Below are 22,929 nucleotides of genomic sequence, written 5' to 3'. Positions count from 1 at the left end.
ATATTTATTGTAGATGTGGATCCCTGCTGGAGAGAGATGATAGAAGAAGAAATATTGGGCATGGGGCTGGTGGTGAGGATACGGCAACTGGTAGGATGCCACAATTGGTCTTCCTACCAATTGTCTTCCTACTAACTTTTGCATCCTACCAAATGTCGCAACCTACCAATTGTCGTATCCTACCAATGGTCTTCCTACCAACTGTCACATCCTATACGAAGAAGGACACGGTACTACTCGAAAGAGTCCAGAGAAGAGCCACTAAAATGGTTAAGGGGCTGGAGTAGTTGCCATACAGTGAGAGATTGGAGAAACTGGGCCTCTTCTCCCTTGAAAAGAGGAGTTTGAGAGGGGACTTGATCGAAATGTTCAAAATACTGAAGGGCGTAGACTTAGGGCTCCTTTTACGAAGCTGGGTTAGCGGTTTTAGCACACGCAGCTTTTTAGCACGCGCTAAAAAGCTGCTGGCGTTAGCGTCTAGCGCAGCCGGCAGTTTAGCACGCGCTATTATGTGCATCAAACCGCTAATGCGGCTTCCTAAAAGGAGCCCTTAGTAGATAAGGACAGACTGTTCACCCTCTCCATGGTAGGGAGAACGAGAGGGCACTCTCTAAAGTTGAAAGGGCATAGATTCTGTACAAACGTAAGGAAATTCTTCTTCACCCAGAGAGTGGTGGGAAACTGGAACGCTCTTCCGGAGTCTGTTATAGGGGAAAACACCCTCCAGGGTTTCAAGACAAAGTTGGACAAGTTCCTCCTAAACTGGAACACACGCAGGTGAGACAGGACTCATTTAGAGTACTGGTCTTTGAACTGAGGGCCAACACATGAGCGGACTGCTGGGCAGGATGGACCACTGGTCTGACCCAGCAGCAGCAATTCTTATGTTCTTATGTTCCTACCAACTGTCATAGATCCCTTTGTGATTAGCATGTCTTAACTACTGTAGATAACATGAAGTGTTTTGCAATTCCAAAGTAGGAGGAGGTAAGTGCTCCTGCATTCATTTTTTCCACATAATGCGTGCTAATGTGAGCACTGGTGCATGTCCTAGAAAACAAAAACATTTAAAATGCCCCAAAATATTGCCATATTAAATCTGGACTTAGCATGCGATACACTCTTACATTAAGACACGTTAAGCTCAGATTTTACTGTGGCTTGGTAAAAGGTCCCCTTAGTCTGTAATGCTTCCATTTTATCTGGAATTGCATAGTTTAGTTTAAAAAAAAAATCCTACTGTTGGTATGGTAAGTTTTGCTATTTGTATTTTGCACCTGTCTGACAGGTAGTATATTTTGGAAGATCAAACATTTCTCTTCAAAAATAAGCTTCAAGTGAAATTCAGCAGATTTCAGTCAAGTCAATTGAAAAAAACAAACAAACAAAACCTGAACATTAGGTTTCTTTCTTTCCCTTCTGTTTGCATTTCCTCTAATCGGTACTTAGACCTCAGTGCCCTCCCGGGGATATATAAGACTGTTCACACTGAAGCTGTTGTAGAAATGAGTGTTGTATTGGCTGCTCTGGTTTGCTCCCGGAAAGGAATTATAATATGATGCTCTGTTGAAATGGAGGCTGCTGTCCACTAACTCCGAGGAGGATTCTGCATGGACAGAGCTGGAGAACGTGTTGAGTCCAGAGATGTTTCTCTGGGTCAGTTCATTCATTAGCCCCAAAGACATCTGTCGATTCACTGAGCTCGGGCCTAGGGATGTCATGTTGCTGAAGAAGTTATTAAGGCAGGGGGTGGAGGAGATCCCCGGAGAGGACGTACTCTTCCGATCCTCTGCTGGAGCCTCCAGCTCTGGGGAAGAGGGGACCACCATGGACGGACTATCCGCAGTCTTTCCTCCAGTGATGGACTGACCCTCCTCGGCTTTGCTTCCTATAGCCCCCGTGGGGTTGGACTCTGATCGGCGCTTTCTTTTTCTACGGAAGTTACCGTTGTCGAACATTTTCTCACAATTTGGATCCAAAGTCCAGTAGTTGCCCTTTCCTGAAGGGAAAAGAAGAAGTTAAAGACTTGTTACAAAGAGGATGACTTTAATGTCATATGTCTGATGATTCTGCACAGATTCTGACAGTGCAACTACAAATAGTTTCATGTTTATTATGAAATTTGATTAATCGCTTCTTCAAAATTCTAAGCAATGAACAAATCAATAAAATTACATAATTGGGGGGGACAAAAAAAAATAACAAAAAAACTGAACCTTACAAAACATACTGAAGACTACAAACATAATAAAACATAAGGAAAGGATGGGGAAAGAAATAGAATTTGGTTAATAGAAGAAAAGACACTTATGGTTGAAAACAATAGGAAGGGAAAGAATGAAGAATCTCAAAGAAGTTATGAAAATACAAATGGAACTCCTAGACAGTTCTTTTAGTCATTAAATGCGTCTGCAAATTGTGTATTATCCACATTGCCTTTATACAGCTCTTATCATAACTACTATTCAATTATATTAACCAATGGCACACTGATCCAATGTGTGTTACACGGAAATTGTTTACCCCCATTTACAAAACCGCAAAAGTGGTTTTTAGCGCAGGTTGGTACGCTGCTTCCAATGCTCAAGAGCATTCAGGGTGCTAGCCAGTAAAGGGGGGTTTAATAAAGTAAAAATAAGCATTACAAAGTAAAACTCAGTCACGTCTTTCACTACGTCTTTAATATATTATTCGTCTTGTAAATAGTGAACATGAAAATAATTAGAATGGATTGACTTTATTGACCTTGATATACTGCTATGACAAATGTTAATACTATAGTAAAAAAAAAAAAAAAAACCCAATTTCAGTAGCATTACTATAAAAATTACAAGACAATGACATCATAAAAATAATTACACTTAATAAATATAAAATATAAGGTACTTCTTCATATTCAACCCTATCCCTAATTCTCAAATCAGTAATTAGAGAAATATTGCAAATTATTTTATTAAGAATGAAAAATATCTTACAAAGTTCTTCATAGTATATTTCCATAAAAAGTACAAATTATAACTGTAATCACTTTCTATGCGGCACTGTCATCTGTTCTATCTTCCCCACTCTCTTAAATTGTGCATTACTAACATTGCCTTTAGCTAGCATTTATTTATCATCATCATCCTCCTCTTCATCAAGCTTTATACCATTTTTATGGACCAGTCCATCAAAGTAGTTTACTCCTAAACCAAACCAAACCAAACAAACCAAAATAGAATAAACCCCTCTTTTAACAAACGCGTAGCACGGGTTCTAACACGGCAGCGGCGGTAACTGCTCCGACGCTCATAGAATTCCTATGAAGGTCGGAAAAGTTACCGCCACTGCCGGCGCTAAAACCCATGCTACGCGTTCGTAAAAGGAGAGGGAAAATTGAAAACAAAGACATGATACCTTTACATCTACAAACTACAGTACCAATACAACGCAAACCTGCATGTTTAAAAAAAGAAATGTTTTCAGTCCTTCCATAGGAAGGCAATGTTGTCCTATTCTGCAATTCTATAGGTAATTTATTCCAAAAACCAGGGCCCAACACTCTAAAAGCTTTATACCTATGATTTACTCTAGGGCAGAAATTCAAGCCTGGAATTTCTAAGAAGTTTTGAGTCAATGATTTGAGCATAGGAGAGGGTTTATGTTGATGGATCCCTTATAATAAATAGGAGGGTATCTGAAAATAAAGCACTTTGAATGTCAAAATAAGATAAAATTAAACAAACAACATTCCCTGACAGGGTAACCAATAAAGTTTTTTAACAATAAGATAAGCACTTTCTTATTTACTTTTCGTGCATAAATCTAGCTTCCATATTTTGCAGCTGTTTAAGCAGTTTCCCTGGCATCCCTAAATATAGTACATTACAGTAATCAGGCAAACTTAACAAAAGATCATATATAACCATCTGCAAAGATTTGTGTATCTTAAAAAAGCTGCACCTGTCTTACCAATTTCATCTTCCAGACTGTTGCTTTAATAATGTTAGATACCTGCTTTGGACATACTCCTAACCTTAATTTCTTTCAAGGTACTTCCTCATTTCCAGTTTTCATCCCTTCTCCAAATCATTCTGAAATATTCCCTAACTGCAAACATTAACATGATCCAATTAATATTAATCTCTGGCATGCAGATCCAATAACGCTTGACACTGGAATAAGGGGATTGAGGGGTACAGATAGAAGCAGAGGTAGGTTATAGAAATGGTCAGGAACCACTTCACAGGACATGGACCTGGTGGGCCTCCGCGGGAGCGGACCGCTGGGCGCGGTGGACCTCTGGTCTGACCCAGTGGAGGCAACTTCTTATGTTCTTAATAAAAATAAGCATTTCAAAACAAAATATAGCCACATCTCACACCATGTTTTCATTCTTTTATGCTTTTTTTTTTTAATAGTGAACCTGAAAATTATCAGATGGCATATTGCATATTGCTTCATTAAGAGTGAAAAAAAATCTTACAAATTCTTAATAGTATATTTCCGTAAAAATTACAAATTCTAACTGGTTAATTTCTGTGACTTTCTTAGCCTAATGATTAGTACAGAGGCTGGCAAACTTGGTTCAATTCCCACTGAAGCTCTTTTTGACTCTGGGCAAGCCACTTAGGGGCTCTTTTACTAAAGCCACAGCAAACGTGGCCTTAGCTTGCCCCATGCACTAGATCTTTCCCATGCACTAAGGCCGCTTGTGCATGGGAAAGATCTAGTGCTGCAGACAGAAAATGGCTGTTTTTCTCATTTTCTGAATGGCCACGTGTTAATTTTGCCATTTGCATGTGGCCACTTAAAAACACTTACCTTGTTACTCTTAATAATTTCCCATGTCCTACGTTTGACTGAAACTAGGTCACATATTTAGGAGCATAAATTTAGGAACTCGGCTTTTTTTTTTAGAATAAGGGGGCCAAGGGTTTGACTTCACCGTTGACTTCACAAGGCCATTAAAAAACCCTTAAGAGTTTCCCCCCTTAGGGCTAGATTCACAAAAGGCACGGATCCGATCCAATCCGTGTCCGGGGGGGGGCTGATTCAGAAATTGACTCATGCAAATGAGGGCGATTGGAATCACACCCCCATCCGACTGTCAGGATCGCTCTCTAGCGATCCCGATGCATGCGCAGACTATCTGTATTTGGTCTGTGCATGCTTAAGAGCAACAACCTTTGAAAAAACCTTTTAAAAACTTTACTTTTGTTTCTTTTTTTCTTCGCGAGCCCGTGGTTTTAACCCACTTTAAACCCGTGGGTTAAAACCACAGGCTCGTAGTGCGGGGAAGGGCAGGAGAGATTTGGGGCGAGAGCAAGGCAGCAGGAGAGATTCAGGACAGGCAGGAGATTCGGGGGAGGCAGGAGACAGCAGGAGATCGGGGCTGAGAGCAGAGAAGCAGGGCAGAGAGCAGGGCGGCAGAAGGCAGGGCAGTCGGAAAGGACCTCAGCGACTGGTCCTCAGCAGTCGCTTATTTTTGGATCGGCCAGCCCAGTCGGTGTTGCTTTTTTATTTCAGTTAATTGTTTCCTGCCTGCATTTGAATGCCGTTCCCCCTCATTTGCATGCACGGATCGGAGGATGATCGGGACAGAGGTTAGTGAATCGGGTCGGAGAGAAATCGGGTCGTAAAGGGGTCGCTAAGTGGTCGGAAGTTAGTCGGTGGGCTTAGTGAATCTAGCCCATAGTGGCCTTACCCTACTGACTTCCATTTTGTACAATGCCTCATGTGCTAACTGATTAGTGTTGTCACACACCCATTCTCTGCCCCCTACCAGGAAAATTTAAAATATGTTTTTTCGTGAGCAGTGTGTTCATGCACATTGGCCATTTTACTGCAGGATGTCCTGCAGAAAGCCTTTTTAATGTGTGGTGAGCTGCGCTAGCACTTACTACAGTTAAGTGAAAGGACCCCCTTAGCGCAAAATTAGTGCCTATATATAATATGTAAACTGCTTTGATTGTAACCACAGAAGGTGACATATCATGCCCCATCCCCTTTCTATCTGTTCTCACATCCCCCACCTCATCTCCGAAACCATTGTTATTTCTGAATGGGGATCAGGCTTTTCTGGCTTGCCTTCATATTTAGCAATTCTGGAAAGTGGAAAAAAAATATTAGAAATCACAGCAGAAGACATCAGTTAAAATTTAAGCTTAACTGGACAACTCCATTTTAGCATGCATTTGCGATTTCTTACAATATTTTTCTGGAAAATATTCACACATAGAATTAGTTTGAATTAGTGCAAAATTTGAAAATTGGAGCTTGCTTCTTCCAAGCCTTAAACCTGAATATATGCCTAATATGACCTACTAACAGTTCTATAAAAGTCACTTATGGCTCTATCCCCTTCTTCTGCTTCAGTAACATAGATTCCCAAAGTTTTGTTGTTGAGGTCTTACCTGGATCGTCCTCGTCTCTGGGCACTTTCTTGAAGCAGTCATTGAGGGACAGGTTGTGCCGGATTGAATTCTGCCAGCCAGCTTTGCTTTTCTTGTAGAAAGGGAAATTGTCAGCCACATACTGGTAAATCTGACTCAAGGTCAGTTTTTTCTCGGGCGCGTTTTGAATAGCCATGGCTATCAGGGCAGAATAGGAATAAGGAGGCCTCACAAGCTTTAGAAGCTCTTCCTGGCTGGCTATAGACAACCAGCCCAGATCAGTCCCTCCAAACCCTGAGGAATTAGGCAGAAACTGACGCTGAGATCCATAAGAAGGAGGCAGGAAGGATGCTGAGTTATTGCCATGCAGGTAAGTGGAAGAGCTGTTGACTCCCGGCCCGTTGAGCCACAGGTAAGGGTTTGCTGGTGGGGCGAATTCTCCTAGTCCGTAGTTAGCAGGTCTCTGGGCAGAGTGCAGGTTTTGCTGATGATACATGCTGAAGTTGTCACAGTAGACTGCCATTTCGGTGGCTTCCGAGGCACTCTTTGGCTGAGGCTGATGGGGGCTTGAGGCGGGAGATGTCTGCCGATGGGCTGCCAGGTCACTTGGGTTCATACTCTTTACCAGCAGCCCCACCAGGTCTCCAGGTGCTTCTGGCAACAGGTGCCAGAGAAGGGCTCGCAGTCTTGTCTTTATTGCTGCCTCATCCACTGATCCTCGCAGCCAGGGGCTAGGGCAGGGTGTGCCTCAGCTTTCTTTCTCTTTCTATCTGAGCAGTGAGAGGGGAGGGAACATCCAAAAGAAGAGGTGGGGTCTCACCAATGAGGCACCACCAAGAGGCAATCTGTCTTTTTCATCCTTCTCTTCCTGACCTGTCTGCAGCTACGTTTTTGCAAGAGGAGGTTCCAAGAGTTAGGTGTAAGCACCAAAAAAAAAAAAAAACCCAATCGATCCCAGCGTTAAAAGAACAAACACTGTACAGGTAACCTGAGACAATTTACCTACTGAATTTTCTCATATAGAAATTTCACTAGACTCTCAAGATCCAGTTTAATGAAAAATACTTTATTAATTAAATGATCTTTGTATTTACACTATAAAAAAAGCTCCCTTTTTCCACAACTTGAAAAGGTAGAGGCATTTGCTAACTATATATGTGCTTAAAGCTGTTTTAGTGTGCAGAGAAATGCTTAGTTTTTAAACAAATCATACATCCCTCACGTAATAGGTTCTCAGTCCAACCAAGAGAATGATGTGGAGCTATGAGACTTACAAGTTATTCCATATTTTTCTTGACTCTTTTTCTTTCAAGGGTCAAGAAAAGTGTGGAATAACTTGTCGTTTTCATGGCTCCACTCATCATGCTCTTCTTGGTTGGGCTGAGAACATTTCAGCGGCCCCTTGTAATTGTATCCTTGTGATGGTGGTTACAACAATTTGATGACACCCTTAAACCTAGTAGTGGAAAATCATTTGTGTAAAATTCAGATAAATCACTTTAAATTTAAAAAAAAAAAAAACCCCACTTTTTGAAGTTAAGAAATGAACATACCATGAAGATGGTATTTTACTAACATAGGGCCCCTTTTATCAAGCTGTGCTAGAGGTTTTTAGTAGAGAATGGTACGGTGGTTGTTACACGCGGCTAGCCACAAGTAGCCGCAGGTAACCTGCCGAAACGGGGAAGAAAAAAATAGTGGCCTCTGCGTAGACGGGGACAAGGCCATTCACCGCCCCGTGGAGCGGTGAATGGACGTCTCCGCAGTGAGGCAATCAAGGATCACGCGGTCCCCACCTGTTCGATCGCAGCAAGGGACAGGCGCAAAAAAAAAAAGCCTCCCTCCTTTTCCCCTGCTCTTACCGCCATGTGCAGTTGCTAAAGCCAACAGGAAGTTTTTCCGACGTCAATGCTGATGTCGGAAAGGACATTCTGGGCCAGCCAATCGCTGTCTGGCTGGCCAGAACGTCCTCTCCAACTTCAGAATTGACGTCGGAAAGACTTCCTGTCGGCTTTAGCAGCTGCAGCATGGCGGTAAGAGCAGGGGAAAAGGAGGGAGGCTTTTTTTTTTGAGCGGCAGGGAGGCAGCAGGCTGGCTATGGCTAGGGAGGGAGGAAGAGAGGTAGACAGGCAGGCAGGCTTCGGGAGTGGGGGTGGGACAAAGTGTGGAAGGCAGTGAGAGGGACATAGGAAGGAGGCACTAGGGGCACGAAAGACAGGAAGGGGCACTAAGGATATGGGAAGGAGGCACTGGGGGCACTAAAGACAGGAAGAAGCACTAAGGACATGAGAAGGAGGCACTGGGGGCACTAAAGACATGGGAAGGATGCACTGGGGGCACTAAAGACAGGAAGGGGCAGTGGCGTACTAAGGGGGGGGGGGCGGGGGGGGGAGCGGTCCGCCCCGAGTGCGAGCCCTGAGGGGGTGCTCCGGCGTCAGTTCCCCCCCCCCCCCGACATCTGGTTCTTCCCCTCTGGCCTCCCCGCACCATTTAGAGTAGAAGCAGCCTGCAGCAAGATCGCGAAATCAGCGATCTTGCGCTGCTTCGTGCTGTCCTCCGCCGCGGTCCCGCCCCCTCCACTGACGTCAGAGGAGGGGGGCGGGTCTGCGGCGGAGGACAGCACAAGCAGCTCAAGATCGCTGACATCACGATCTTGCTGCAGGCTGCTTCTACTCTAAATGGTGCAGGGAGGCCAGAGGGGAAGAACCGGACGTCTGGGTGGGGGGTGGGAGGGGGGGCGAGCGGTCCTTCGGGGTGGGGTGGGCAGGCAGGCCTTCAGGGGGAGATGCAGGCCTTAATGGGGGGGGACAAGCCTTCATGGGGGAGACTGCCTTTCGTGGGGGGGGGACAGGCAGGCAGGCCTTCAAGGGGGGGACAGGCAGGCAGGCCTTCAAGGAGGAGACAGGCCTTCAAGGGGGTGCAGGCTTTCGGGGGGGGTGCAGGCCTTCTGGGGGGGTACAGCCTTCGGAGGATTGCAGGCCTTCAAGGGGGGTGCAGGCCTTCAAGGGGTGGGAAGGCCTTCAGGGGGAAATGCAGGCCTTAAAGAGGGGGACATGCCTTCATGGGGGGAGATAGGCTTTTGGGGGAGGGACAGGCAGGCAGGCCTTTAAGGGGGGACAGGCCTACAAGGGGGTGGGACAGGCCTTCAAGGGGGGGGACAGGCCTTCAAGGTGGTGCAGGCCTTTGGGGGGTGCAGGTCTTCGGGGGGGGTGCAGGCCTTCAAGGGAGGGGCAGGCCTTCAAGGGGGGGCAGGCCTTTGGGGGGGACCCTGGTGTAGAAGTACACTGAGGGAAGGGGGTGTTCAAAGAGACGTGCATATGCCAGACTTTGGGGGGGAAGAAATAATGGGTCTGAAAATAGAGGAGAGGGAGAGAGATGATGGACCATGGGATTTAGGGAGGGAAGGAACAGAAAGGGAGATAAATTGGACACAAGGGATGGTTTGGATGAGGGATAGAGATACTGGATAGTTGGGTAATTGGGAAAAAGAAAGGGAGAGATGGTGGGCCCTGGGGTGGTGGGGAAGGAGGGAGAGTTGCCGGATGAAAGGGTAGTTAAGAAAAGGTGGATCTGTGGAGGGAGATGAAAAAAAGGAAAGATACCAGACTTCCTGGAGAGGGAAGGGAAATGGAAAGGGAGGACAGAGATGGCAGATGGATGGTTAGAATGAAGAAAGGAGACCCTGACAAGCAAGTTATCAGAAGACAACCAGAGCCTGGGACCAACAAGATTTGGAAAATAACCAGACAACAAAAGGTAGAAAAATTAATTTTATTTTCTGTTTTGTGATTACAATATGTCAGATTTGAAATGTGTATCCTGCCAGAGCTGGTGTTAGACCACAAACGTGAGCTAGGATTTAACAGAGAGAGGAAAAGTCCTTTTTGTTTCTTTATTTTATTTACACCACAGTGCCAGTGTGGTTAGGAGAAGCCAAAGGGGGTGAAAAAGCTATAAAACCCATCAGGATTTTTGAAAAAAATCACCCAACTGGGCAGGAAAATCGAATCGAAAAACCAATTAAATAGGCTGAATCAAAATTTTTCTTCCTGAATCGGGCAGTTTGCGCTACTGTCTCAGACTTTAGGACCTGGGATTGGGGAGAGATGGCATTGTCAGTACTTTATAATGCAAGTGAAATGAGGATTTGGTCAGACTTTTGAAGGGTCTGCAGAAGAAAAATATTGTATAGGCCGGGGACATGAGACAGCAGGATATGGGAACTTTTCTTCCTTCTATTTTTGTGAATGGAAAGGCTGAGGATGTCAGAGAGTTCAGTTAAAATATGTGCTTTATAAAAAATATAATAATGTGTTTTATAAAGTTTATAAGCATTGCTGGCCTACCCGGTGAGGTGTTCCTAGTGGTGGTGGTGGTGGTGGTGGTGGAGTGTGTCAATGTGTTGAAAGGAAGAGGTGGTCTGGGAAATTCTCCTGAGCAAACTCCGGGCCCATTTCCACCCCCCAGTTAGTCCACTCCACTCAACTGGTTCACACACTGAGTGGGTCTTTGGGTATTGTGCCTAGGTAGTTGTTTTGGGATCTCTTCCAGTGGTTTGTCAGTATCTCCTTGTGGTCCAAGGAAGGAAACTTTGTTAACCTTAGCATTGACCTTTTGTAACAGTGCTGCTTGTGTGGCATTAGGTTATGTAGTGATCGAAAGAAAAAAACAGACCTTTGCACATTTTTGCACTATAGGTGGATGTATGAGGAGATTCACATTTCCTGCACAGCTAAGTCCGTGTGAAGTTCCCTTGTGCTATATTTGACATCTAGTAAGGTCTCTGTTTGGAAGGAAAGATCTAAGCTTAAAAATGAAGTGGCCAGAAGTTATGGTAAAAGCAGATAGCTTAGCTGATTTTAAGAAAGATTTGGACAAATTCCTGGAGGAAAAGTCCATAGTCTGTTATTAAGACATGGGGAAGTGTAGCATGCAATGTTGCTACTCTTTGGGTTTTGACCAGGTACTAGTGACCTGGATTGGCTACCATGAGAATGGGCTACTGGGCATGATAGACCATTGGTCTGACCCAGTTAGGCTATTCTTATGTTATGTTCTCATCTGTAGGGGCCTTTGGTTTCACTTCTTATTTTAATGTATTTTTTTTCTGGGAACTTATCAGTGTTTTTTATAATGGGAACAAAAATGGAAGAGAATTAATGTGTGTGGAATGGGGGGGGGGGTGTAACTAATTTCTTCAGCTAAATAATTAAATCCACCTCAACCAGACATAGGAGAACTCGCACACCATTCACACACCCTTCAACCAAAAACGTCAAAAGAAAAAAACTGTTCGACAACCTCCTAGCCTTTCGAGCTGCAACACTCGACCCCCAACTCTACAACCTATTGACCTCGACCACAGACTACAAAACCTTCAAAAAAGAAATAAAAACCCTTCTATTCAAAAAACACATAAAACCGAACTAACACAATCAGAACTGTCCCAAGCATCACCTGCAACTACTCCATACGTACTTCTGATGTCATGACAATTCAGACATAATTTATATTATGTTATGTTTGGAATAATGGTTACATATATGAGGTGCAATAAAAGAATATTTTCACTCCCTGTTTCTATTCTGACCATTTATAGCGTTTCATGGTTATTACAAAAAATATTTTTTACATGGGGGGTGTCAAAAAATGATGGGCCCCGGGTGCCACATACCCTAGGTACGCCACTGTGAAGGGGCACTAAGGATTTGGGAAGGAGACACTGGGGGCACTAAAGACAGAAAGGGGCACTAAGGATATGGGAAGGAGGCACTGGGGGTACTAAGGACATGGGAATGAGGCACTGGGGGCACTAAAGACAGGAAGGGGCACTAAGGATATGTGAAGGATGCACTGGGGGCACTAAAGACATGGGAAGGAGGCACCGGGGGCACTAAGGACATGGGAAGGAGGCACTGGGGGAACTAAGGACATGGGAAGGAAGCACCGGGGGCACTAAGGACATAGGAAGGAAAGAGGGAGGGAATAGAAAGGGACAATTCTTGGGCATGAGTGCAGAAAGAAAGAAATGAAAGAAAGGAAACACAGACTGAAGGAAACACAACCAGAGACTCATGAAATCAATCACCAGACAGCAAAGGTAGGAAAAATGATTTTATTTTCAATTTAGTGATCAAAACGTGTCAGTTTTGAGAATTTATATCTGCTGTCTATATTTTGCACTATATTTGTCTATTTTTCTATAGTTACTGAGATGACCGAGCTCGCGGAGATGGGGGCGGAAATGGGGTTTTAAAATTTTAGTCCTAGAAGTTTGCCGGTCCACAAAATAATTCTTTTATTTCTGCCGGTCCATGGGTGTAAAAAGGTTGAAAAACACTGATGTAGAGTATGACGGCTTTCTTTTTCGCCCAGCCGCACGCACAGCTGCTCGAGTTGATCAATCTTCTCTCCTCTCCTGCAACTTCCTGTTTCCGGTTGCGTCAGAGTAGAATATTGAACAAATGAGCAGCCGCGCGTGCGGCTGGGCGAAAAAGAAAGCCAGTATACTCTACATCTAAGGTGAGGTGGCGGGAGGGAGATGGTGGAACGCTGCAATCGGTCGGGTGTCTGCTGTTTTTGTATCACTGCCTGCCTGCGCTCACGTTCCAGATCCTCCTGTTGCTCATTGTACTGCAGCATCTGCATGATTATGTGCTCAGCTGGGCATTTTTAGTGTGCACAATTTACCTGATTCGAGCTATGGGTGAACATGGGGGACATGTCATTGCAAGGGAGGACAAGTCAATTGATTTATTTTATGTTCTGTTTTTACTACAGGGCAGAGGCACTGAAACAGATTCTCAGTGAAGTAGTAGTGGCAGGACTCTCTTCTGTCTTCATGGTGTTTCGCAGTACTGAGGCTTATATGGATGCTGCGGGGACGGTGATGGGGTGGTGAATGGGATGGCAGTGACGGTGACGGGGCGGTGAAGGGGACGGTGAGCCGGGGACGGGGCGGTGACGGGGACAGATTTTTTCCCCGTGTCATTCTCTAGTTTTTAGTATGAGCTGGCACAGTAAATGCTCCATAGAATTCCTATGAGCATCGGACCACTTACCTCGCCGGCCCGCGCTAAAATCTCTAGCACAGCTTGATAAAAGGGAGAGAGAATTTGGTGAAAATGGGGCCCAATATTGAAAAAATGCTGAGCTCCTAAATGTATGTTCTTAAGTGAGCCTCCTAATTTTTGTGCCTAATTTTTGGCTATTAAATTCATCTTAATTTAGGAGCTTAACATTTAGGGCTCCTTAAATCAAGCCATGCTAGCGGGGTTGACATGCGTGACTTTTCATCACGCGTTAACCCCGGCGCTGGCTAAAAACTACTGCCTGCTCAAGAGGAGGCGGTAGCAGCTAGCGCAGCCGGCGGTTTAGCGCACGGTATTACGTGCGTTAAACCGCTAGCATGGCTTGGTAAAAGGAGCCTTTAAGCTTATAAATTTAGGCCCCCTTTTATCAAGCCATGTTAGGGTTTGTTTTTTTTATCGCCAGCCACTGCGGTAAAAGCTGTGACACTGATAGGAATTCTGTGAGCATCAGAGCTTTTACTGCAGCAGCTGGCAAAACAAAAAAAAACCCAAAACCCTAATGTGGTTTGATAAAAAAGGATCCTTAGGCAATTCATGTGCCTAGAATTCTGAGCCTAATTCATGAACTGTTTTTTTTTCCTCACCCTAAATCCACTCCTATTATCACCTACTTTATATGCTTCAAAATTTAAGTGAAATTCTGAGTAAAAATATATGTACTTAGCCCTAATAAATTTTCAAAGAACCAATTTATGAGCCAAAGGGTTCTTTCTACTAAGCTGTAGTAAAAATTTATTTATTTTTAAAAATTTATATACCGTTTTATTCCAAAACGGTTTACAAATAGTTACATACATAAATGTAATGTAATGTAATGTAATTTATTTCTTATATACCGCTACATCCGTTAGGTTCTAAGCGGTTTACAGAAAATATACATTAAGATTAGAAATAAGAAAGGTACTTGGAAAATTCCCTTACTGTCCCGAAGGCTCACAATCTAACTAAAGTACCTGGAGGGTAATAGTGAAGTGAAAAGTAGAGTTAGAGGAAAAATAAAAATAAAATAAATATTTTAAAAAGACAGCATTGGTCTAAATACTTTGGAAGGTAAGAACAAACAGATTCAATCCTTACATAAAATCACACACTGAGATCATTTTCTATTTTTGTATTAATGGCCAAGCGCTATTTCCATTAGCATATGGCCATTAAAAAATTCTACACATGGAGGAGTAACTTAGTGGTTAGTGCAGTGGTTTGAAAACCAGGGGAACTGCTTTCAATTGACACAAGAAAAAATTGTAACTTTAGGTGCCACTCTCTCTCTCTCATTCACTCTCATCTCCTCTCATTCTATTTTGTCTCCAACACCACTTACCGTTTCACCATGATGGGAATTCTCATGCAAATGTGCATCTTAATTGCATTTTTATTGCTCAAACCTTTACACAGGGCTCCTTTTACGAAGGTGTGCTAGCGTTTTTAGTGCACGCATTGGATTAGCGCGTGCTATAGCGCGCGCTAGCTGAAAAACTACCGTCTGCTCAATAGGAGGCGGTAGTGGCTAGTGCTCATGGCATTTTAGCATGCGCTATTTCGCACGTTAAGGCCCTAACGCACCTTGGTAAAAGGAGCCCATGGTTTGCATCCATCACTTCACCTTCATATCCATGCACCCATAGGCAGCGGAATGCTTTTTTGTTTTAGGGGGCCTGAAAGCTCTGCCCCGCCCCACCTAATCTCTGCCCCAGATCCCGCCCCTATAATAGTACTAATTGTAATACAATTTTTTCCATTCATTTTTCATATATACATATAATATAGTCTTATTAACAACACATAATGGTTAACCACAAAATTAGACTATACAAAGCACACTGTATGCTTCTCAACATTCATTCCTACCAAAACACAGATAACCCCTAAGCAGATATGGGACCACAACTAAAAGTACTAATATATAAAAATGAAACCCTAAAATGCAAGACTCTGTATACAATGCAATACCACAGAAAAGTGACACGTCCCCTTATACATAAACATAGAAACATAGAAACATAGAAGATGACGGCAGATAAGGGCCATAGTCCATCATGTCTGCCCACTCTAATGACCCACCCCCAAGTCTACTATCCTAGGGATCCCACTCCTGGTGACAGGTTCCCTTGGCTTAAACTTCTAAGGGATCCCTCATGGGCATCCCATTTGCTCTTAAATTCTTGCACACTGTTTGCCTCGATCACCTGCACCGGGAGCTCGTTCCAAGGATCAACCACTCTCTTGGTGAAGAAATATTTCCTGGTGTCGCCATGAAATTTCCCGCCCCTGAGTTTGAGCGGATGCCCTCTTGTGGCTGAGGGTCCTTTGAGAAAGAGAATCTCTTCTTCCATCTCGATACGGCCGGTAATATACTTAAAACGTCTCGATCAGGTCTCCTCTATCCCTACGTTCCTTGAGTGAGTACAGCCGCAAATTTTTCAGCCTTTCCTCGTACGATAGATCTTTGAGCCCCGAGACCATCCTGGTGGCCATCCGTTGCACCGACTCTACTCTCAGCACATCTTTTCGGTAGTGTGGCCTCCAGAATTGCACACAGTATTCCAAATGAGGCCTCACCATGGTTCTGTATAATGGCATTATGACTTCAGGCTTCCAGCTGATGAAACTCCTGCGGATGCAACCTAACAACTGTCTTGCCTTAGATGAAGCCTTCTCCACATGATCAGCAGTTTTCATGTCTGCGCTGATGATCACTCCCAAGTCTCGTTCTAATACTGTGCAAAATATGAAGATAGTAGATGTAAATAGCTGAAGTAGTAGTAAATTTGAAAAAAACTGATACAAAATCATCACTTTACAAATTAAAAGATAGAAATATAACAAATAATGAGAAATAAGACTAATCCATTTTTCAATTAGCTTTCAGAGGCCAAATCTTTCTTCAGGACAGTACAGTATACTGCTGTTATGGCAGTGGTCTCAAACACGCATCCCGGGGGCCACATGCGGCCCGCCAGGTACTATTTTGAGGCCCTCGGTATGTTTATCATAATCACAAAAGTAAATTAAAACAGTTTCTTGATCATATGTCTCTTTAGCTATAAATTACAATATTATTATTAAGACTTAGCCAAAAGGAAAGATTTATAAACTATAAAGAGTTTTACCTCATGTAAAATTGTCATTTCTTTAATAAGACATTAACTATTTTTTTCTGAGGCCCTCCGAGTACCTACAAATCCAAAATGTGGCCCTGCAAAAGGTTTGAGTTTGAGACCACTGTGTTATGGTGTCCTGCCCTGACCTGCGGAAAGGGATTTAGACCCCCCAAAATTGCCATTTCCTATTTATAATTTTTTATCAATACAGTTACAATACTACTTAATTCTACAAAAAGCAACAAAAACATTTATTTCTACCTTTTGTCATTTCTGCTTTAATCATCTCATTTTCTCTTTTCTTTCTATGCAGCGTTTGCCTCTCTCCCTTCCACCCAGCCTCTGCCCTCTCTCTCTACCCCATCTACGTCCACCCTCTATCTGTCCCTTCCATCCACTGTCTGCCCTCTCTGCCCTTTCCATCCAGTGTCCGCCCTCTCTCTCTTTCTATGTCCCTTCAATAAACTGTCTATTTTTCTGCCTCCACCCCCCTCCCCTATACTCTGGCACATCTCTCCTTCTCCTTTCTTTCCTTCTTTCCCACTACACCCCATGGTCTGACATCTCTATCTCCTTCCTTCTCCCCCATACCCTGGCTTCTCTCTCCTCTCCTATCTCTCCCTCCATGCTCTGGCACCTCCTCTCCTTTCTTTCCCTCTGGTCTAGCATTTGTCTCCTTAGTTTCCCTTCCCCCCCCCCCCAACATGCCCTAGCATCTCTTTCCTCTCCTTCCTTCATTTCTCTCTCTCCCTCCTTCCTTTCTTTCCCCTGGTCTGGCATCTATCTTCTTCCCTCCCCCACCCCCCCATTCCCTGGCATCCTTCCCTCCCCCTCCATGGTCTGGTATCTCATTTCCTTTCCCTCCCTCCCATGGACTTGGTATCTCTCGTTCCTTTCCCTGGTCTTTCTTCTCCCTATTTCCCTCTCTCCCCAATTGGGTGCAACAACAGCATTTCTCTATCCCTCCCTCCCCCCTCCATTTCCCTAGTATTCCTTCTCCCTCTTTCTCTCTCTCTCCCCAATTGGGTGCAATAGCAGCATTTCTCTTCCTTCTCCCTCTTTCACTATCTCCAAACACTTGCACAAAATCCACACTCCAAGACAAAAAGCAGTCAATTCATCTTCCTTTGTGCAAGTGTTTGCTTTGGACACTTTTGGGGGATTGAAGAATTTGGTAATGGAACGGTTACCACCCTCAGCTGGATTTTGATTGGAGAGCGTCTTGGAATATCAACTTACCTGTGAGATGGTTTATATTTACTGTGCACCTTTCACATAATTTTTTTTAGTTCAAAGATTTTTATTGATTTTAACATACAGCAAAAATACAAAAAATGTTAACAAGGCAAGATACAAACAAGCTGCATAAAGTAATTTTAATATAATTTTATTTGTTTGAGAGATTTATTATTATTTTTGCATTATGTTTATGAATCTACAGGTAGAGTTATTTTTGTAGAATTTTCCAGGTTATATATATAGACATAACCATAAGAGGTCCTTTTATAAAATAGAGTAAAATAGCGGTAGAAATGGCTTAACACATGGTAACATGGAATTTTTCCACAGATGAAGCCCATTTCTACCACAGCCATGGAAATGCCCATTTCCCAGTTATGATTGTTTTCAGGCTATGTGTTAAAGTGAGCATTAGCACACAACTGGAAAAAAAATGCAACTGCACTTACTGTCTCCTATTTTAGTGCAGATCAGTTAGCATGCAATAATGTCAGCACCCTAACTAGTTTACACTTCCTTGCCCACTTTCTATCCATGACACCCCTCCCCAGTCAAAACTAACACAGGATGCTGTACTGTGTTCTGCATTAGCTCATTTTGACTGTTAAGCACGTATTGGCGCTCAATATGAAACATCCCTAAATTATTTAGAATCAAATGGAAAAGTAATTTCTTTTGAGAGTTGTCTTACTTTACAATTTCCATCTATCTAATTTAACTTAAATACGGTATTTGGAGCCTGCATTGCTCATCTTAAAATCTAAAGATTTGTGGTGTGGTCATTTTGTTCACCTATTAACTATAGGAGATTGAATCAGTAATACTTCAATGAAGGTGAAGCACAGGCAACTTTTGTTTGAGGAAAAGAAGAACCATCTCTGACGCTTGAGTATTTATACATATACGTAAAGCAGATGGGACAATTTAATGTAAAATCTTTATATGTTTTGTTTAGTTTGATCCAAAGCAAACATATCCTGTCAATATGTTTAGATGTTGACGTGGCTGACAAATTCAGATTATCTCATCTGTCTTGATAAATGTCCCTTTCTATCTAAAAGAATGGAAGATTCCTTCAATGTTCTACCTGAGCTAAATTGTAACTATAGTGATGCCTTGGAATCCAAACTTAATCCGTTCCAGAACCTCGTTCGAGTTCCAAAGCGTTCGAGTTCCAAGACAGTTTTTCCCATTGAAAATAATAGAAACTGGATTAATCCATTCCTGGGTCCCACAAACTTAAATTTTAAGGTAAAATATTAAATATTCCAAAGCAGAGTTCAGATTCTGGGGCAAAATTTACTACAAAAAAAAGTTCGGATTCCAAAGCGTTCAAGTTCTGGGGCGCTCGGATTCCGAGGTACCACTATATTATGATTTGAAGGCAGATTCTCTTCTCTCTTATATAAATTTGCAATGCAAGGAAACAACAGCGCATCTGCTGATTTTGCCACATAATTAGCAAAAACATAAATATTTTGAAAACATTTCAAAATTATGAAAAGCCCACCAAAATGCAATGACTGGCAGGGTTAGCTAAAATTGTTTTAAAATTATATTTTCTTTGCATGGCTTTAGAGACCTTTAGCAAGTATGGAGATTAGAAATTCGTAAAATGTTGGTCCTCGGTTTAAAAACTAACCTCCTCTTTTACAAAAACCAGCAGCGCGGGCTGGCATGGTAAATGCTCCAATGACCATAGGAATTGGAGCATTTGCCGCGTGGCACTTGCCTGCGCGGCTATGTAAAAGGGGCCTAAAGTAGTGATTTCTTTATCTAAATGATTTGGTTCCCATTATAATCCTATTCCTATGGGGTATCAAATGAATATTTCACTGCAAAGGTTGCACTGCCATTCAACTAAGATTTAAAGCAGAAGTAAATGATATGCATATATTTTTTCTCTAGTTTCAGCACAGGGAAAATGCTAATTTATTTTGGCAGATTCCTTCTGGGAGAATTCTATATTCGAGCTAGTTACAATGTTATTATTTTCTTCTACAATCATTTATTTCTCTAACAAGATGTTATTTGTGAATATAAATAAGATGCCTTGATAAGTAGAATAATAAAAATTCTCAGGAGGTTTAGATTTCTTGTGCTGGCATTTTCTTTGATTAAAGTTCTTAGTGTAGGTCACAGAGCCACCTACAGGCAGTGATCATTTGTCAAGATAAATGCGTTGGAGATGCTCAGGTGAAAGTGATCCATCTACTTTTCTGTTCCAGAATATATAGTTAGTGTGACTTTCAGTAACAAAATTAACCCCCTCCTCCCCTTTAGTACCGATCACAGCGGTAACAGCTCCAACATAAGAATTCTATGAGCATTGGAGCTGTTACCGCTGCAACTGGTGCTAAAAACCACACTACAGTTTTGTAAAAGGGGAGGGGGGGGAGAGAAATATCCTAGAACTGAAGCAGAGGAAAATTAATAGCTCAAAGATGGACTGATTCTAAATCATCGCCATTCAACTGCTCCTCTGTTTCCTACAGTATACTTCCTGCCCATCATAAAAGGGTAGAAACAGCAAGACAATGAAAAGATTTTAGGTAAACTTTATTTTACTTATCTTGCTCCAGATTCTAAAAGTAGATACCTGACCTGGCCATGTTTCCCCTAGGGTTGTGGCAGGGGCACAATAAAATACCAATTTGTCCTAAAGTCCAATTTTGACCAACTAGAAAGATCAGAATCACAAACCCGGATTGTAGTAAAGTGAAAACATTATAAAAAGGTCACACATTCCACTTTGATTTTCTAAAGAAAATAATGCACACTTTATATCAACTGATAATCTGATTGGCTACCATAACCACACAGTACAGTTAATAGCAATATTAATAATAATAAGCACTTGGATTTTTATCCACCTTTCTTTATATTGTTGGAAAGATCATTCAGATTCAGGTACCAGTCCCTTTCCCTTAGAGCTTACACTAGAAGTTGGTACTGGGGGCAACGGGAGATAAAAGTACCTCACCCATATGACAAAAAGAGCTGCAAAGTAATCAGTAAAGACCAAATGACACTAAGATGAACAAATGAAATGGAGATGCAAGAGCTTGATATTTTCAAAGTTGGCGCTTCCACTTTACAGTAAACTGTACCCAGTGCTAAGGAATATACAGAAAGTCATAGTGCCAGCAAGGCTGGGTCAGACAGCAACTTCCTTTCAAACTCACAGAATTGCCCCCACTTTTATGTTAATTATTTAGGAGCCCTTTTACAAATCTGCAGCAAAAAGTGGCCTTAGCATGCACTTACAATTTTCAATTTTCCTCATTTTTAGCTAATCATGCGATAATCATTAATCGCACAGATATGGAAAATGCTTGAGTACCAGATTGTAAAAACCACTTAGATAACCTTGATAGGTAGTATATAAATACCTAAAATAAATAAATATATATGGCACCCAAAATTGATCTGATATCCAATTATAAACTGATTAAATTATGTATATTAGTCAACTAGACCCCCCCCCCCCATACACACACACACACACTATTACAAAACCGAACAAGAGGTTTTTAGCGCTGGCTGCCACGCTGAATGCTGTGCACTGCTCCGACAATCATAGAGTTCAGTGAGCTGGCCGGTGTTAAAAACCTCTTGTGCAGTGTTAAAAACCGGAGGGGTGGAGGTAAATTGGTTAATGAGCCAAATAATCTGAATAATTTGGTGCTAATTGGCACCAATTTGAATTTGCACACACATCTTTACTTATTTATTTTAAAAATTTCTTCCCTGCTTAACACCTAACATCTTGCTATGCACTATTTCCCCAAATCCCTTATCAAGCAACCCAAAAATGGGTGTGGCCAAGGGAGGTGTATGGGTAGGTCAGGGGCATTCTAAACGTTTCCAACCAATGCAGAATACTGGAACTAGATGCAGAAGGATTGCGAAGACCTGCAACATGACATAAATACGCACGAGAAATGGGCTGCGACATGGCAAATGAGGTTCAACGTGGATAAGTGTAAGGTGATGCATGTCGGTAGCAAAAATCTTATACACGAATAGAGGATGTCCAGTGCAGTACTCAGAGAGACCCCCCCAGGAAAGAGACTTGGGAGTACTGGTCGACAAGTTGATGAAACTGTCCACGCAATGTGCGGCGATGGCGAAAAGGGTGAACAGAATGCTAGGAATGATTAAGAAGGGGTCACAAACAGATCAGAGAAGTTTATCATGCTGCTGTACCGGGCCATGGTACGGCCCCACCTGGAATACTGCACCCAGCACTGGTCGCCATTCTTGAAGAAAAAAGAGGGTCCAGAAAAGAAAAAAGAGGGTCCAGAGAAGAGTGACTAAAATGGTTAAGGGGCTGCTGGAGGAGTTGCCGTACAGTGAGATATTAGAGAAACTGGGCCTCTTCTCCCTTGAAAAGAGGAGACTGAGAGGGGACATGATCGAAACATTCAAGATAATGAAGGGAATAGACTTAGTAGATAAAGACAGCTTGTTCACCCTCTCCAAGGAAGGGAGAACGAGAGGGCACTCTCTAAAGTTAAAAGGGGATAGATTCCGTACAAGCGTAAGGAAGTTCTTCTTCACCCAGAGAGTGGTGGAAAACTGGAACGCTCTTCCGGAGGCTGTCATAGGGGAAAACACCCTCCAGGGATTCAAGACAAAGTTAGACAAGTTCCTGCTGAACCGGAATGTACGCAGGTAGAGCTGGTCTGAGTTAGGGCACTGGTCTTTGATCTAAGGGCTGCAGCGGGAGCAGACTGCTGGGCACAATGGACCTCTGGTCTGACCCAGCAGCGGCAATTCTTATGTTGTTCTTATGTGCCTACATTGGGCATCAGTAATTATACCTGGTTTCAGCAGGTGTAAGTCCAGGTGACTGAATCTGGGGGGGGGGGGGGGCAGAAATTGTCACTCAATGCTATTCTATAATAGGCACTACTCATCTGTCAGTGCCCATTATGGAATCAGCATTGAATGACGATTTTTTTTTTTTTGCACTGATGTTTGAGCACCATTAACTGAATCTAACTCTAACTCCCCCCCCCTTTTTTTTACAAAACCATAGTGTGTTTTTTAGCCATGGCGGTAACAGCTCCGATGCTCATAGAATTCCTATCAACGTCGGAGCTATTACCACCAGGATTG

General features: G+C 42.8%; 1 protein-coding gene across 1 annotated transcript; it reads right to left on the bottom strand.

Moving 5' to 3' along the window:
* Window positions 1-1,128: 1,128 nt before the first annotated feature.
* On the bottom strand, window positions 1,129-6,990 carry LOC117354793 (forkhead box protein I1c-like). Its single transcript, XM_033932795.1, has 2 exons — window positions 6,396-6,990; window positions 1,129-1,999 (listed from the first exon to the last, which is right to left on the bottom strand). The coding sequence occupies exons 1-2, from the start codon at window positions 6,988-6,990 to the stop codon at window positions 1,446-1,448; spliced, it is 1,149 nt and encodes a 382-aa protein (XP_033788686.1). The 3' UTR covers window positions 1,129-1,445.
* Window positions 6,991-22,929: the final 15,939 nt, after the last annotated feature.

Source organism: Geotrypetes seraphini, chromosome 1 (assembly GCF_902459505.1).
Source record: "Geotrypetes seraphini chromosome 1, aGeoSer1.1, whole genome shotgun sequence".
NCBI classification, from domain to species: domain Eukaryota; kingdom Metazoa; phylum Chordata; class Amphibia; order Gymnophiona; family Dermophiidae; genus Geotrypetes; species Geotrypetes seraphini.
This window is presented reverse-complemented; position numbering and strand designations above follow the sequence as displayed.